The following is a 17,085-nucleotide window of genomic DNA, read 5'->3' as shown; positions in this document are numbered from 1 at the left end:
AACCTGAAAAAGAAGCATTTGGCAAATGCATTGAGAGCACCTACCATCTTCAGCAAGTCTATGGAACTGATCACACCCAAAGAAACTCCTCAGCCTAAGGAAGTGTCAGAGGCAGAGTTTGAATTGAATTGTTCTAAGGCACTTATCAGCAAAGAAATGAGAGACAAGCTAGAGTTCCACATCAAACGCAAAAAAATCCAACACCTCTTGGGTCTGCAGGAATCTCTTAATGCCCTCATATCCAAGGCACCAAAAATGGATCCCAGCAGGGTTTTCCCAAAGCCCAAGTATGACATTGAGGTAGTGACAAGTGATATGCCCTTTTTGATTGACGAACAGAAAGAGGCTTTAGAGGGCAATGTGAGGAAAAAGAAAACTCACAAGAACTGGGGTTACCCAAAACTGATAATGGACTCTCTGAAGGCATTTGAGGTTCCCGAGGCCAAAAACCTGGACAAGAGACACCCTCCAGCAGCTTCCAAGGATGTCCCTGTGGAGCCGATGTCATCAACATCCTCACAGAACTGAGTAACAAACACCAGAACAACTCCCACAGCAGTCCTGAAGGGAGAAGTGTAGCTTGCTCCACAGGTTTGCTCTTAGTTTATTTTGACCAACATATCAAATAAATACCCATTTGGTTGTGTGCAATATTTTGAGGTGAGCTGGAGTAGTTTTTAAAATCAACACTAGGGGGAAGACTCAGAATTTGAGCAATGCTCTGACACTGGCATACCGAGCCAGATATAACTCCAAGCAAAATAACATTGCATCATTTCCTTGAAATCCCTGGTGATGTTTGCGCAATCGGTTAGTAGTGCATCTTATGTAATACAAGATATTTTAGGACTTAAGTTGACATTCCTTTTCTGCATTCTGTTGAGCAAATGGAAAATTGCAGTATCAGATTGAGCATATGACTAGTGTGCTGAGTATTAACAGGAATTCAGTGTCCCCAGCCCCTGGGTTGATAAGCAACACTGCCAGACCTCCTGGGGAAACAGTGGCAGCACTTGCAGTGAGTTGCATCACTTTCCTTGTGTATAGACAGTCATGAATCCTGAACACCTCAGACTCTGGACCAAACCAATTACATGTGACTAGGTTGATAAGTAATATTTACTAACTGCCCCCAAGCAAAGAGCATGTGTCCTTTACTCTACATTGTATCTGAGAGCCATTTACAGTAGAATAGAGCAAGACTTATGCCTTGGCCAAGTGATGAACTGGCAGAGTAAAACTATGGTGATTGTGCCAGTTTACAAGTGAAAACATGTTGGAATGGTTCAGCAGTTATATCCTTGAACTGGCCCCTAGGCTTCTAACCATTCCTCAGACAAATAACAATAAGTGGAGAATACTTGTTCAAAGCAATTTATTGTATTTAGAAAAAAAAACAATAAAATTCTGCAAGTCATGTTTCTTTGCGTGAACTGCAAATCAGTCCCATGTTACAGTAAAGTGCTTATTTCAATTCAATGTCTCAGAAGTATGATTTGTAAAAAATAAAATAAAAATCCTGTTAATATTTTGGGCTGGGACAAGAGTTAAAAACAAGGGGCAACAACGCCGAAGAGAAGGCTTGAGTAGAGAACCACGTAGATAAACATCCACGTTACCTCCCTCCAACTGAAATATTTCTACATATGTTCCAATGTTGTTCAAATCTTGAATGCGTTCCCTGTGAGCGCCATTCAAATAGTGGGGGAGTGGATTATGACTGTCCAGTTGAAGGTCTCATTTTACACATTGTTGCAAGATTATTTAGAAAGTCCAAAACTACTGCATTGGGCAAAAGTAGAAATGGTTATGACTAAGTACACACCGTAGATGTAAGTACTACATCTGTGCATTTCGGGAGAATCACAACCCTAACAAAATAGGGAGACACTTGTCTGACAGAGAAAAAAATAAAGGCAGGCAGAAACTCAATTGAGAAGGCATTTTCACAACCCCCCAAAAATGCCTTACGCAGGTCAATGCTTTTTCTCAGATTCTTGATAGCAAGTTAGTTTCCCCAAACAAAGAACAGCTGCATACACAAATTCAAGTAAGTCTTACTATAAGACATAAAACCCCAGAAACATACATTGGTAGAAAGGTTTCAGAAAGATCACAATCAGTGTCCCATGAATCAGCATAATGGGCCTTTTGACACTAAGGGAGCCATTTCTTCCAAGATTACCAAACTGCAGTGGTGGTAACACTACATGGACAGTCATGAGTTTAGTCGTTGTACGTCTTGGTGATGAGAACATGCACGTTGTCACTTGTTTTCATGACTTTTTGGCATTGGCTAGTGTCTTGAGAACCCATCACTAATATAATTTGTCAATTTCCTAACAGCCAAACTGGTTTCCAAACAGATTGTTGCCAACACTTTCGCATTACAAAATAACATTAAAATAACTGTCACTGGGCATTAATTTAGCTCCAGATAAAACTTCCCTCACACTTTAAAAAAAGGAACATCTGGTGTTCCACCTGAACAATTGAACAGCACCTGCATGAGGTTGACATCAAAAAATAAAAGCTTAAAAACACATTAAAAAAAAGAAGAAAAAGAGTGGCACAGTTAAACATTAACATGGAGTTAAACATAAGTTAACTTTTTAAATAACTCATTAATACAGCGACATGTCCTCGGAAGACTTTTCTGGAATGCTATTCCATTTAGACTTTTCCATCATCTCCGTCACCATGTTAAATGCTAATTATTTCTCCCAAAATGAGGTTTTTGCAGTTGTGATGCAATTTGGAATCATTCTGAGGGTGTCACATTATAGAGGTCAATAAGCAGGTTAACCTCTTAACAGAAAAGCCTGATTAAACCCTGAACAAATCCAACTACATTAGCCAAGTCAAGTCAGCTAAAATGAGCATTTCTAACTCTGCTAAATTAGACAGATTATTATGACAGCCATGGCATATTTCCTTTACATAGCAGTCAAATAACTTGATGTTTACATTAATACATCTTATGGTTTGATGACAACACTCAGTACACAATTTGGCATGGGAAGCTTTGGCATGGGGAACCAAATTTGCAATTTTCCTGCTCCATGTTTATTGAGGGTAGCATCAGGACAACAAAGTTCATGTTCTGGTATCAAATGAGTTGCATGTGCCAAGAACTTTAGGTTAGTGCATAAAGCAACTTCCGCAGAGGCAGGCACAACATTTAATTCAACCCCTATTGCATTGTAGAAATTCAGGAGGAATTCCCTGGTATCAGAAAAAATAGATGAAAATTGAATGATGCATGGCGATTGGTAGTTTGGCATAAATCATGTCATCTATGAAACTGCATTGTAGCGTAATAAGGGCTGGTTATAGATACATTCTCTGGTACTAGAGGCTCATGGGCACAGCCACAACATTTTGTACTGTGGGCTTAGACCTTCCACAGAGGAGGCTCAGTTGAAGAGGAATTTATCCAAACAATGGACTGCGACAGACACTGGCAGCATTGGCTTCCAGCCTTCTGAACTCTTTCCACTGAAAACCTCCACATGTAAAACCCTTCATGTTGGCCATTGCATCAGCGTGTATGCATCTGCTGATGGGACATTCAGACATGGAGAACATTCCAGATAAACTTCATTCACAGTGGATCCAGTTGTAACATGGAAGCAGCACAACAGGTAGTCATTTGGTGTCTGAGCTTGGTTCAACCGTTCTGCCATAGACTCAAAAGAAAAACTTGAAAAGGGCCCCCCCCCCCCCCCCCTCAGCCTGGATGTGCCATGTATGCAGGCCCTGGCTAATGTGCTTTACAAGTGCTGCTATGTGGCAGAAGGCAGTGAAGCATTTAACAGAGTCCAAAGTATACACAGCAGTGTTGTACTTTTGTAATTCTCAGCGCAGCTCAAGCCATTTCTCCAACTGCCATCACATTTAAATTAATAGAGGATGCATACGTGGAGCTGCACTGATCAGGAATTTTGGGGATGTGTGCATTTGGGCTGCCGGCTCTGCATCTTTGCCCTCCGAAATATACTTTAGGAGCCAGGCATGGCAGCAATCTCTCCTGTTAAAGAGGGGGACAAGCCTGCAGTCAGTAAAAGTGTGGTTGAGTTGGGGCCAGGGTGAGGCAGTGGCCAGGCTGAGCGGTCATCTGGAGATCCGAATCAGTGGGTGCGGCTGGTCAAAGGCGGTGATTCAGGCAGACGACGTGATGACGAGGGGGGCGAGGAGCTGGCAGAGCTCGGCGGCAGAGACAGGCCCAGTCTTTAGCAGGCTCTGCCTGCGCTTGGACAGCTTGGAGTTGGATGGAGGGGAGAGGTGCATGGAAGTGGAGCAGGCTGTGATGACAGTGGGAGCCTCGTCAAGCTGCTGCTGCTCTGCCATCACAGCCTGCTCAGCCAGCTGCCGGTTCATGGCCACTGCCTTGCCAGCAAAGAACGTCAGGTCCTTGGCACTGTTCCTGAAAGGGTAGAAGGCGCAACCAAACAAATCTTAATGCAGAAGTTGACATTTTAGTTACACTAGTTGTACTTTCTTATAATGGAGGTGATCAGGCTAGGCTACACTACACTAAAGAACATAGCCCATATCCCTCAGGGACCCAAAGATTAACTAACCTTTGAGGTAGGATGGATGTTGGCAGTGTGTCAGAGAATCCCTAAAAAAAATATATGTTTTAGCAGGTGGTTAGACAAAGGAAACCCCACCCATTCTACCCACTGAAATGCATGTAGAATTCAAAAGAGCCTGGGGGGGGGGGGGGGGTATAGAGAGTGAGACTTACCCCCTGCACCCAGGGGTGCTGCAGAACCTGGCCGGCACTCAGGCGGTTCTTGGCATCTCTAACAAGAAGTTTGGAGATCAGGTCTTTGGCACTTGAGGAGATGTGAGCCCAGTCCTTCTCTGGAAACTCATACTTCCCTTCCTGGATACTCTCAAACAACATGTTCTAGTGATAAAGAACTTTCATTACCATCACATAGTAAGGAAACTCAGAGCTTGAATTTCACAATTGTGCGTAAGTCAGTCTTGTTAATGTGCACCTAGGAATATGCCACTATTCCACAAACAGGATACAGTTTCTGGAAAGCACACTAAACAAATGAAAGAATATGGGTCAGCCAGAGGTGGCCTTGGCTTTCTTCCTTACCTGGCATGTGTGGCAGGGTTCTCCCATATCCCAGCCACAGTCGCTACCGCAGCGGCCTACAAAGGGTGGGTAGCCACTCAACAGGATGTAGAGGATGACCCCCAGGCTCCACAGGTCACAGCGCTTGTCATAGTTTGTGGCCTCCTCACTGAAGGCCTCCACCACTTCAGGGGCCATGTACTCTGCCGAGCCACACTGCAGGAGACAGACAGAGACAGCAGGGTTAGTTAGCTCTGGGCTGGGCGCAGTCAACGCCCCCCCTGAGGCTACTGCTGCGGTTAAAACAGAGCCGAGTGTAATGCTGTGGGTACAACAGTGAAAAGGAAAATATGTCTATGCTGTCCAATGTCCCTGAACAAGTAATTTTTTGGACAGCAGCATTCCTCACTAGTGGGAAGGATTATCCACACTGATGGGAGTCCTTTAAGTGCCCCTGCTTTCCAAAACATCTGTTCTGTAGAAAATGTAAGGAGGCATGGAGAACATGTACAATGATCTAGGTATGGTAGAGCAGTGAGTGATGACAAAGCCCTGTGCGACAGCCTGTTCTTCGCACTCAAAGCTCAGTGGAACAGAGTGAACAGGCTATGATTGCCTGCGTAGGATGTGAAACTAGGCCCAACACCGAGCTAGGAAAAGAACGCAGTTGCATAACGGCAACAAACAAATGACCAAATGGGGTTAATACTTTCTAAAACACGGTGAAGAGATGTGAGTCACTGCTGGTTTTTGCAGGACAGGAGAACAAAGACATTCCTTAGGAGCTGGCTTGCCCTACTCTGATCAAATGATCTCTTCGGCTTACTTTCAGAGAAACTGAACAACCGCTGGGAAAATGCTGGCGTGTGAAAGATTCTAGCTGTAGTTCCACTAGGGCCACAACTTTGTTTAACCTTAAGGAACTAGAGTCAAAAACACATTTCTGAACAGATTAAATCTGTTGTGATAGAATGACCAGACCACAGAAACTAAACCCAGAGCTCAGGTCAGGATGCACTTAATACTCCTGATTGGCTAGTTTTATCATGAAAAGTGCTCTGGTTGAAGGAGACCCAAGCACCCCTCTAGTAAAAAAACTTTAAAAAACATGCTATGGAATGAGAGCCTGCTAAAGCACCAGGGCTCTGAACAGCTCAGTTTGGTGGGGTGGTTTGAAGCAGACGTGTGTTCCTTTTACTTTAAAAAAATCCTTGGTCCGAGGAGAGGGGTCTGTTTGCACACAGCTAGCCTCTTGTCAGATGAAGCAGATCCTAAACTATAGGACTTCTGCTAGCAGACTGGAATATGTTCCGGGATTCCTCCAATGGCATTGAGTACACCACATCCGTCTTCATCAATAAGTGCATCGATGACGTCGGTCCAACAGTGACTGGACGTACATACCCAACTAGAAGCCATGAATTAGAGGCAGCAGCCGCATTGAGCTAAAGGCTAGAGCTGCCACTTTCAAGGAGCGGGACCCTAAACCCGGAAGCTTATAATAAATCCCGCTATGCCCTCCGACGAACCATCAACAGGCAAAGCGTCAATACAGGATTAAGATCGAGTCGTAATACACCGGCTGCGACACTCGACAGATGTGACAAGGCCTGTAAACCATTAGACTACAAAGGGAAGCAAAGCCGAGAGCTGCCCAGTGACGCAAGCCTACTGGAAGAGCTAAACTATTTCATTCTCGCTTTGAGGGAAATTACACTGAAACATGTATGAGAGCATCAGCTGTACCGGAAGACTGATCATCGCCGCAGCTGTTAGTAAGACCTTTAGACAGGTCAACATTCACAAGTCCTCAGATCCTGAAAAGTTTCTACAGCTGCACCATCACTGCCTGGTATGGCAACTGCTCGGCCTCCGACAAGGCACTACAGAGGGTAGTGCGAATGGCTCAGTACATCACTGGGGCCAAGCTTCCTGCCATCCAGAACCTCTATACCAGGTGGTGTCAGAGGAAGGCCCTAAAACTTGTCTGACTCCAGCCACCCTAGTCAGACTGTTCTCTGCTACCACACTAAGCGGTAGCCTTCTTCAAAAACATGGCTAAGCCCAGTAGCCAGCTTATGACTGCTCAGGGCATGATAAGGTGAGGGAGCTCTGCTCAACTGATTTGTAGAGCAGCAGATATACTTCATCCTGCTGGTGCAATACTATTGAAGACTTCCATCAGTCTTCGACTCTTTAATCCTTCCTGCAGTGACAGAGATGGTGGCTAATCAGCCGACATCAATTTCGGCAAACAAATCCTCACCGCAACCTGGAGCTTTCCTAACCATATGACCAGTCAACTCATAACACAACTGCCTTTGCTTGACCGCTTAAAGAAAGAGGTCTTTCATTAGCACTTCAGCACCTGACAAGTCAGAAAACTTGTGAATTCCCCTTAAAGCTGCAGTAAACAGAATTCCTGCCCCATTTCCAGTTTGTTAAAATAAGGGTTAAAATTCCAGTTTCTTTAATTTCAGTTTGTGACAAAGAATTGTATAGTGTTTACAGAACTATTGTATTAGCTAAACTGCTATGAAATACCTTTTCATTTAACCAAAAATATTGAATTTCAGCTTGTGTACAAAATCAAAAGAACAGGGAGCATAGAAATAGAGCACAGAGCAGATCTACCTCTTCTTAGACTAGCTTTCAATGAGAATGACAAATCTATAAAACTCAAAAATGTGAGTTTGGTCATGAAGCCCAAAAAGTTACATTGAACCTTTAAGTTGCACCACATGCCTGTATGTGTTCACTGCTGCACACAGCCTCATGCAGACCTGATTACACCACTAAATTCTCAGGAAACCACTTGAACATGATTCTCAGAAAAGAGACCATTCCCTGAAAGTAAACCCCCTTAAGGCTCAACCGCTACAAGTACAGTAACATTTCCTACGTGTGCTTTCTATAGGACTGACCAGTTAGTCGACAGGCTGTTGGCAACCGAGAATATTTGCACTTCTAAATAAATCCCATCGTGCACAGGACTTGTCTGATTCATGCATGTCTCAGTGGACACTTCCATTGCAGAGGCCAAGAGGATGGCACAGTCCACGATACTGAAATATTATATGGTTACAGTATCTAATTATGATGCAACACATATCTAATATTTTATAACAAATGTACACTCCAATGTTGGATATGTTCCCTGTCCGGTTCTGAAACAATCTTCAGTGCACTGTAAAATTGGCACCTTTCCCTGTATTGCTATGTGCATAATAGCAAAGTTAACCAGGATATTGGGATGAGAACAATTCAGAGGCAGCAATGAGAACAGCCCTTGCCTTACAAAAATGTTTGTTAGAACAGAATGGTAGTTATAATTGTGTTTACCTAGTTCCAAACTGGCAGACTTCCAAACTTGTTTTCTAACATAACCTCATAACACATACATGCAGCGCTTGCTCCTATACCATCCTTTTTCTTGATCCCATTGTTGTTAGAATTATGATTATAATACATAATGTTATCATTAATAGGCTTTGTATAGTATCCTTGTATAACCACCGTCAAGCTGTAGGCCTAAGAGTGTCCTGTTTAGTCTTAATACCTTAACTTAGACCCGTTTTTCAATATATAGGCTACTGAATCAATCATTTACGCTTTGAAATGCAATCACATTTAAATGAAACTAAAGTTTGCCTAAAATAGTCTACACAATAAACCGCAATTCAAGAATGCATGAAACTGTTTAGTCTACTGTAATAAAGGCTTTATACATTTGTTAGAACAGACTGGCACACAAGTATTTCAATTGTTCCAAATGTTCAGGAAAAAAAATATTGTAATCTAACAGAAACTGTTTGGCACAACGCTCACAACACTTCAGCCTTTACCCTCCTTTTCCCCTGATCTCCAGTAGTTTTCACAATAAGTCAAATGTCATCCACACATCGGACTTCTTTAAACATGTGCCAGTCACAGGCTGTCATTTTATTTAACAGTGACCATCAAGCGGCAGTCATTTGTGTCTTAATTATTTAATCAGTGTGCTAAAAGCATCAGACAAGCTCAGTGCATATGTAGTTAACAGAAAAGTACATTTAAACATTTCGACCAATCGTTTGGTGGAAAGAACAGGACGGCTTTTGGTTGACCAAGGTTTTTTTTGTGTGTAAATACTATGAAACATTGGGGAATAACACACTAAGTGTGGGGATGTGGGGAAAGTATGTCAGGAAAGAAAATCAGATAAGAATGGCCTGACCAGAGACTAGGAAAAACAAGGGAGAGGCGCATGAGCAGTGCTGGGTAAACACACACCACTCCCCCGCACTCCTTCACTCTCCCCCTGGCTCAGCCAATCAAAGCACAGTTGCTAGTAGGCACAAGGGCAATTTATCTAGAACAACCGTTAGACATGAGGCTTTTGTGTTATGAATACAAAGAGAAATGCAGGCTTGCACACATGTGGTGAGAAAGTGGGTAGAGATTACAGTGCAAGAGCAGAGACCAGAGGGTGGGTGGCAATGTTACTTCAGTTTCTGCATGTTACAGCTCAAGTGCTACCAGGGGAATGTAGCAGAAGATCAGTGACAGGAGACATGGTCTCGTTCCAATTACTGTTAAAATAAGCTTCTCATTCAACCACTTCCACATACTGTAGCATGGTTTGGCCTCGCGGTCTGCGCAAACGTGCAATCTGTTCCCCGTAGCCATGCCTCAAGGATATTATATCTAGTTCACACAGGAATGACAAAATACCTTTATTCAAAGATGTCAGTCTGACCCAGGGCCAGGTCAATCTCACAACAAAGACCAGTCTGAAACCAGAGGGGGGGGGGGGGGGGGGCTATCCTCAGACTGCCCTGAGAGCTGAGACCAAAGATCACAGAGGAAACCACTCAGCACTTACACCACCCTGTCTGTCTCCAATATGGGCCAAACTATAATACCCACAAATAGCTTGGCTACCCAAGCTAGGTCAGGTTACAATGAAAAACCCCCCACCTCCTACGTTTCTCCCTCTAACTAGCCTGGATATCTGGGTCACCTGCTCATAGCCATCTCCCTCTGACAGGAGAGGCACAGAATGGGATAGTTGCCCTTTACATTTGAAGAACTCCAGTAACATTGTGCCGGTCAGGGTTTAAAGGCAGTTTTCATTTTTAATGAAACTTTGGCTTAACCCATCATGGCCTAGCCTAAGGTGCTTCACCATTTCCACTGATAAGTAGCAGGATGTGGACACTGAACTTTCAGGAATCTGAATGGCGCTGATAAGTGCTTCTCAGATACCTAAGCATAGGAGCTGCCAGATAGGAGAGCATGCCAAAAGGTGTGTGTGTTTATACACGGGCTGAGAGTCAATCCCCATCATTACAATGAAACCAGCCGACAGTTAACTTTGTCCCTGGCCTTAGATACCAGCACACCTTCTCCCTGGCTCCCAATGAGAGGGCTTCCTGCAAGTGACACCACCTGGGCTTGTCCAATACCGTACAAGCAAGCCAATCTACATAGGGAGCAGAATTGTAAAACCACCCTGCCTCAGACAAAGGCACAAGAAAGCCCTCAGTAGGGCTTTGCTGTACCATGTCCCAATAGTCACACCACCTCTGCTTTCCATAGAATTTCAGTTTCCTGCCCAAAGCCATGCCACAGGCCTATTTACATGGAGTCAAAACTAGACTGGCTGAACAGAGTAGTAGACAGACTTACTGGAGTGAGGAGCTCTGGGGTGGAGATGGGAGAGCTGTCACTGTTTAGCTTGATCCCACTACCCAGGTCAAAATCACAGATCTTCACAGGCGAGATCTACAAAGGAAGGGAAATGGGCACGTTTTAGAAATGTTACAAAACAATTCTACTGTTTCTCAAAATATTTGACCAGGGTGCTGGTTGTGGTCTACGGCTCCATTGAGTGATGGCAGAAGGTGATTTGTGGCCAATCAAACTGGGTGGATCGAGCCCTGAATGCTGATTGGCTGACAGCTGTAGTATTCAGACCATATACCACAGTATGACCAAAGTAATTTTTACTGCTCTAATTACATTGGTAAACAGTTTATAGCAGTAAGGCACCCTGGGGGTTTGTGATATATGGCCAATATACCACAGCTAAGGGCTATGTACTCTGCATTGTGCCAGACATTAAGAAAAGCCATGATCCGTGGTATATTGGCCATATAACAACCCCCCCCCCCCCCCAGGCCTTATTGCGTAATCATACTTCCAGATTAGAGTGGCCAATACACCAGTGGCTACACATATCTACAAATCAGACACCTGTAAATGGAAACGTACTTTGTCCGCATGCTCACATAAGATGTTCTCCGGCTTCAGATCTCTATGTGCCATTCCTGTAAAAATGAAACGCAGAGTCATTCTGATGCATGCATAGTTAGGCAATAGACAGAAGGGGGGGGGGGGCACATGTGTTTTAGGATGTGTCAAATGACCAGCCTGGGCCACTGCTAGGGATCACATGGGAACCATGGCTTTTACTTAACAGCCCAGGTGTTGAGGGAACATGCGAGACCTTTGAACCATTTGTGATTCTACCCAGAAGTAGATTAGTGGGCCGAGCCTTTTATCTGCTGAAACCAAATCAGCTAGAGTTGCATTGTAAAGCCCTTATAAATGCCAGCCAGCCCATCTCCAGATGCCAGCGCCCTTCCCAGTCCCCATATGAAAGCCCATCCCTTGGCCTGCCAGGCAAGCCCTGGTCTGTGGCTCAACCTGGTTGTAGCACACTTACCTTTGTTATGCAGGAAATCCAGAGCGCTGGCGATGTCCTGCACCACAACGCAGGCTTCCTGCTCACTGAAGTGTAGTCTCCTGTGGATGTGAGCCAGGACTGTACCTGCAGGTTAACACCACACTTGTTACCCTGCTCAACCCTATCACATTGGTGTGTATTAAAAGTGCCTGTATTAAGATTAGGGTTGCTTAATTCCTGTAAATTTCAATAAATTCCAAGGTTTTCCAGAAATCCTGGTTGCATGATACCAGATTTCCTCCTCATTCCAGGAATCCTCTAACCAGGATTTCTGGAAAACCAGGGAATTTATAGAAAGCTGCAGGAATTTTTCCACCCTAATTAAGACGCACTAAGAAATTCAATGTGAGAAACATGCAGAAGGAAGTGGTGCATATTAATTTTAAAGCCTTTAAACCCTGTTAGAAGCACTCACCCCCTCTCAGCATTTCAAACACCAAGTAAAACTTGTCTTCCTCCTCAAAGAACTCCACCAGCTCCAGGATGTTTCTGCAGTGAAGGACAGGACACTGGTCAAAACTAATCACACGACAGTCATTACTTAAAAAGATTCTTCAGTCAAGGAATTTATTGAACAACTATAAAGACTTCCTCAGGGCATTGCTCATTTACAGTGCCATGAAGGTTTAATGAGTTAAGCTGCTTTCCACTATAATATATTATTCAGAAGTCCCTGTGGTTGGGCGTCTAAGTAGTAATCTTACCTGTGACCCTGGCACTGGTACAGCATCTCCACCTCCCTGAAGACGCGACTGCGGCTGTGACCGGGTCTCTTCTCAATGATCTGGAATGGAGAAGTCTGGGTTAATTCCACTGGGGTAACAATCACAGATGCATAAAATCCTATTAATATACTGTGTAAGGACTGGAAATATACCATAGAGCCCTTAGTTTCACTTTTCTCACCTTCCAACCTTTAGGCACAGTTAGGATGAAGGGTTAACCTACTTCTGGGGTCTGCCAAGTGCCTACCCACCCAGAGAGCCAACGGGTGGAGAATCAAGGCCCCACACCTCGAAATATTGTATACCATATTCCAACCTTCCATGCTTGTGCCGTGAAATTACAAGGCAAAGGGTTCCCAAAGAGTTGTATTGACAATAGAGCAACGACTAAATATAGTTCTAGTGCTGCTGTGGGTTGCCGCCTGGCAGCCCAGCTTGTTGCGCAGCCAAGGGAGACTGCTGACACCAAAAGCAAAGGCCTGAATTTTCCAGCCACCCCCTCATTGTCTGAGGGTGTACGTGACGCTCTTCCTACTAGATGGATTAGGGCTGCCATTGAACCCCACCGGGTCAGAGCACAATGACTGTCTAGGATTAGGGGCCTGTGTGTTCCCAAAGCCTAGGGACTATTTTAAAAAGAGTCCGCACCCAACCAGTGACTTTCTCCTGATCACAACCTCCAACGAGTAGCCTACATGTAGCAGAGCAGACACCAGTATCGATTAACTGATAATGGAAAAATTGACAGCTAAATGAAGAGCTAACGCTGTAGGGGTGAGTGCCCTTTGTCCTTGGAGGGTTGTGGGGGTTTTACTGTCCTGTTGCAAACAGTCACCGATCACCTCCAGGGGCTATAAATCCCCACAGCATGGCTTTAGGAGGGCCCCCATTGAGTCATACTGCAGGTTTGTAAATCAGATTCATGAACGCCCAGGAGCACTCCTTATGCAGGACCCGAGGACGCAGCTAGCCAGGCAGGCCCCTTCCCTTTGAGATTGTTTTCCGGTAGCTTTGGATTTTGTTGGGATTGCAACACCAGGAGCCCCAGCCAGCTGTCGAGAGGGGGAGGGGTGGCTGGCAAGGACATCTGGGCAGTTGAAGTCCCTGCCTAGACCTCGAGTCATTGGTTCTCCCACACCCCTCCCCATAGAATCCTCCTCAAAGGATTCCTCTATAGTAAACTATTTAACACCAGTATGTTTATTAGAAAGGGAACAAATAACATTAATATACTGGATGCAAAAGTAACAGTATACAGCAGTATACAAGGAATCCATACAAAATATGGAACAAACTAAATCTTACGACACTTCTGCAAAGTGAAAAACTGCCTAAATTGAATTTCACAACATTTACTTGCTCAAGGCAAAAGAGAAAATGCAGCAAGGCACAGGAATCCAAAACATTTTCAATCTGCATCCCTTTATGTAAAATAATAATAAATATATTTTTTTTTAATTCTAGAGGAACAAAAAAAAGTGTAAACACCCTAGGTCATAACCCTCAACATGTTTTGGCACTGCTGCCAGTACACAATGTTCTCACCACTAGGAGCCTGGCTGACGAATGAGAGCAAAGAGAGGGGGTGGATGTAGCCTTCCGCTGCCTCGGATTGGCTGGCAGAGTCAGAAAAATACAGAGGGGAAGTTTCTGTGCTAGCAGTAGTTAGGCCCCCAGTGCCCATAAAACCACAGCAGAAGCACAACACTGAGTGAGAGCCTCAGACATCCGTTTCAAAGGGCTGAACAGAACAAACATGACGACATCTGTCTAGGGAATTGAACAATGTCCCAAACAAGTACATTTCCAAGAGTACATGCTACAAATTTAGATGCCGGAGAGGACATTGATGTAGTCCACACCCTCAAGTGCATCTATAGGTTATACCACTAAAACCATTAAATTGAGTCAGGGTCTACATTTCCATAGCAATTCCTCCCAGTGGGGCTAATGATCAGGTGACCATGTGCAGTTATCTTCATATTGATCACATGCCAAAGCAGCAAGGAAGTGAAATGTAAGATGACAGCAGTCACAGGCCCTTGTCAGGAGCGTGACACACTTCAAACATTATCCTCTGAGGGACGCAAAATCCTGGGAGAGTTTTCAACCATTCCTAAAAAAACATCCTCATCCACAAATTTGAAACAAACCACTCAAGACAATAACATGTTCAGGCACAAATTATATTGGGGTTCCTTTTTAGAGAACTTGTGCAGCATGAGAAACATCTTACCTTGACAGCATATTCTTTATTGGTGATTAGGTTGATGCAGGTCTGTACCCTTGCATAAGCCCCCTCTCCAAGTACCTCTGACTGCAGGCTGTAGACATCTGGTGGGACAAATTTATATTTAAAAAATAAAAATTCACCAGAGATTAAATATGTTGTACCATAATCTAGAGAATCTGTCCTTTAGATGAGATAAGAAAATGACTCACCCTCAAATCGGCCAGAGAAGCTGTCAGTTGCCCTGCAACGCTTTTTCTTCTTATTTCTCTTCTTGGCATCAGGGATGTCAATAGGCTTGCTGGAGGTAATATCTACACAATCAGAAACATCTGTATGAATACTAGGGTGCTACTTAACATAGGAAATGCTACGACTGAGTTGGTGTCCCAGGATGCTGACATTGGCCTCTTGGAGTAAGTGATTAGTAAAAACAAAAAAACACACTTACCATGTCTATTTGACAAATCAAAATTGAAGTCTGAATTAAGGAGGGAACCATTTGTGAATTCATCACCCGCAAAGGGATTTGGGCCCTAGATGAGAACACATGTGTGAATTTCAACTAATAACAGTTCAGCATTCAAAATGACCCATAAGACTGATAAAATGATCAACCCATTAGCTCCAGTGGCCCTGTTCTCATGGCATCCACTACAATATTGGAAAGAATTTCACAGCTGATACAGTGTCCAGCGAAAAATTATGTGCACTGCCCACAAGGCTTCATATCCAATAACAGCATCTGAACCAAATTTCACTCAATCTGTTGTGCCAGTTAACATTGTCCAAGTAGACCCGTTCCCTAGACAACTCAGTCATTACCCATATTTGCACTTGTGAAGTCTGAACATTGGTGGCAAGGACACACGTTTGTCACCCAAATGTGAAGACGGACGTCATTAAATATAGAAGAATGTGGTTACATATTGCAAGATGCAGCCCAGTCCCACTTCTACATCTTGTAACCAACGCAACCTAATAGAAACAGTAACGTTAACTAACCTTGAAAGAGCGATGGAATCCAGTGACTTCGGTGATCTTATTTTGCACCATTTTGCATCGATTATAGATTATTATGAAGGACTGATGGCGGCTGCAGCATGTAAGTACTATCAAATTGTACTCTCTCCCGAAACAAAATGTTTCTTCAGAGACTGAAGCAAATGATCCCTGCGTTCTCTGGTCAAGATGATGCAGGGCTTAACCGGAGCACTGTTAAAAACATGTATAGCATAACGTTAGACAACAATCGGGAATAGTGGTCAATAATAGCCTAAACCATAGATCAAGATAGATATGCGGTGAAACAATTTAAGACTACTTAAATAGTTCACAAGTATGGCAGCATGGCCCGTTGACTGACATTAAAAACACGCTAAAATGAACACTAGTCAGACTAGAAGAAAACACTGCACACTGGACACTGCACAGTAACACGAATACGCAGTTAGTCAACTAGCTAGCTAAAATCAATCAATTACATCAATATCCTACCCATAATTAAATACTAACGTCACCCGACAAAAAAAAATACGAGTGAAACAATATGGTATGACATTTTAAGTCAATTAATCGACTTGGCTAGACAGATAGCTAACGTTAACTGTTACTGTAGCTATGCTAACGCTGTCAATAAACCACCGACAGAAGCATTAATTTCGCTGAACGCCGAGCAGAAAGGACGTCAAGCAAAAGTAACTAGCCTCTTATCGACAAACTACGTTTAACTTACCCTCTTGTCTTTTTTCAGAGCTCCAGCGTAAACACCGTTGTTTGACACACTGCTTTCGTTAAAGCCCCAGCGATGGTCGAAGATTTGCCAGATCGCGAGTGTGAGGAAGGTGGAACGAATCGCAACCCAACAAGTATTTATAATCTCACGATTGTCTCCGCCCATTTCTCGAATAATCCAGTCATTTGAGTACTCGCCCCCGAAACACAGCAACAGACAGTATCATATGGGCTGGGATGACGTGTGTATTTTACAGGTCTGATTCAAATTCAGTTCATATAGCTTCCGTCTTTCCTAACACCGTCTCGTCTCCTTCACCCTTCACAGATCTGATATTACTAGTCATATGACATCTGAGTGATTGGTTTTAGGAGAAGGGACAGGGGACAGAAATGGAACTGGGCGAGAGTGGATTGCTTTCATTTTTTACGTTTTAGTATCCAGAGCAATTTACAGTACATTATTCTTACAATAGCTAGGTGGGACAACCACACATCACAAGTATAGTAAGTACTCATTTCCTCAATAAAGTAGTTATCAGAAAAGTCAGAGCTAGGAGAGTTCAAGTGC

The 17,085-nt window shown here is 43.7% G+C and overlaps 1 protein-coding gene across 1 annotated transcript; it reads right to left on the bottom strand.

Moving 5' to 3' along the window:
- Nucleotides 1-1,358: 1,358 nt before the first annotated feature.
- Nucleotides 1,359-16,861, bottom strand: LOC109897912 (MAP kinase-interacting serine/threonine-protein kinase 2-like). The gene is made up of 14 exons (XM_020492572.2): nucleotides 16,516-16,861; nucleotides 15,786-15,995; nucleotides 15,232-15,316; nucleotides 14,993-15,094; nucleotides 14,787-14,884; nucleotides 12,530-12,609; nucleotides 12,241-12,314; nucleotides 11,805-11,909; nucleotides 11,351-11,406; nucleotides 10,766-10,861; nucleotides 5,117-5,311; nucleotides 4,751-4,915; nucleotides 4,584-4,624; nucleotides 1,359-4,426 (listed from the first exon to the last, which is right to left on the bottom strand). The coding sequence occupies exons 2-14, from the start codon at nucleotides 15,834-15,836 to the stop codon at nucleotides 4,162-4,164; spliced, it is 1,413 nt and encodes a 470-aa protein (XP_020348161.1). The 5' UTR covers nucleotides 15,837-15,995; nucleotides 16,516-16,861; the 3' UTR covers nucleotides 1,359-4,161.
- Nucleotides 16,862-17,085: the final 224 nt, after the last annotated feature.

The sequence above is a fragment of the Oncorhynchus kisutch genome, linkage group LG10 (assembly GCF_002021735.2).
Source record: "Oncorhynchus kisutch isolate 150728-3 linkage group LG10, Okis_V2, whole genome shotgun sequence".
Lineage (NCBI taxonomy): Eukaryota > Metazoa > Chordata > Actinopteri > Salmoniformes > Salmonidae > Oncorhynchus > Oncorhynchus kisutch.
The sequence above is the reverse complement of the archived record's forward strand: the minus strand, read 5'-3'. Positions and strand labels throughout refer to the sequence as shown.

Bases quoted from the DNA above. Each gene is read 5' to 3' on its own strand.
- LOC109897912 (XM_020492572.2), bottom strand. From the start codon at position 15,836: ATGGTGCAAAATAAGATCACCGAAGTCACTGGATTCCATCGCTCTTTC. The intron at 15,095-15,231 runs GTAAGTGTGTTT...CTGATTGTGTAG, and splicing joins TGATTTGTCAAATAGACATG to ATATTACCTCCAGCAAGCCT. The intron at 5,312-10,765 runs GTAAGTCTGTCT...TGTCTCCTGCAG, and splicing joins CCCCAGAGCTCCTCACTCCA to TGTGGCTCGGCAGAGTACAT.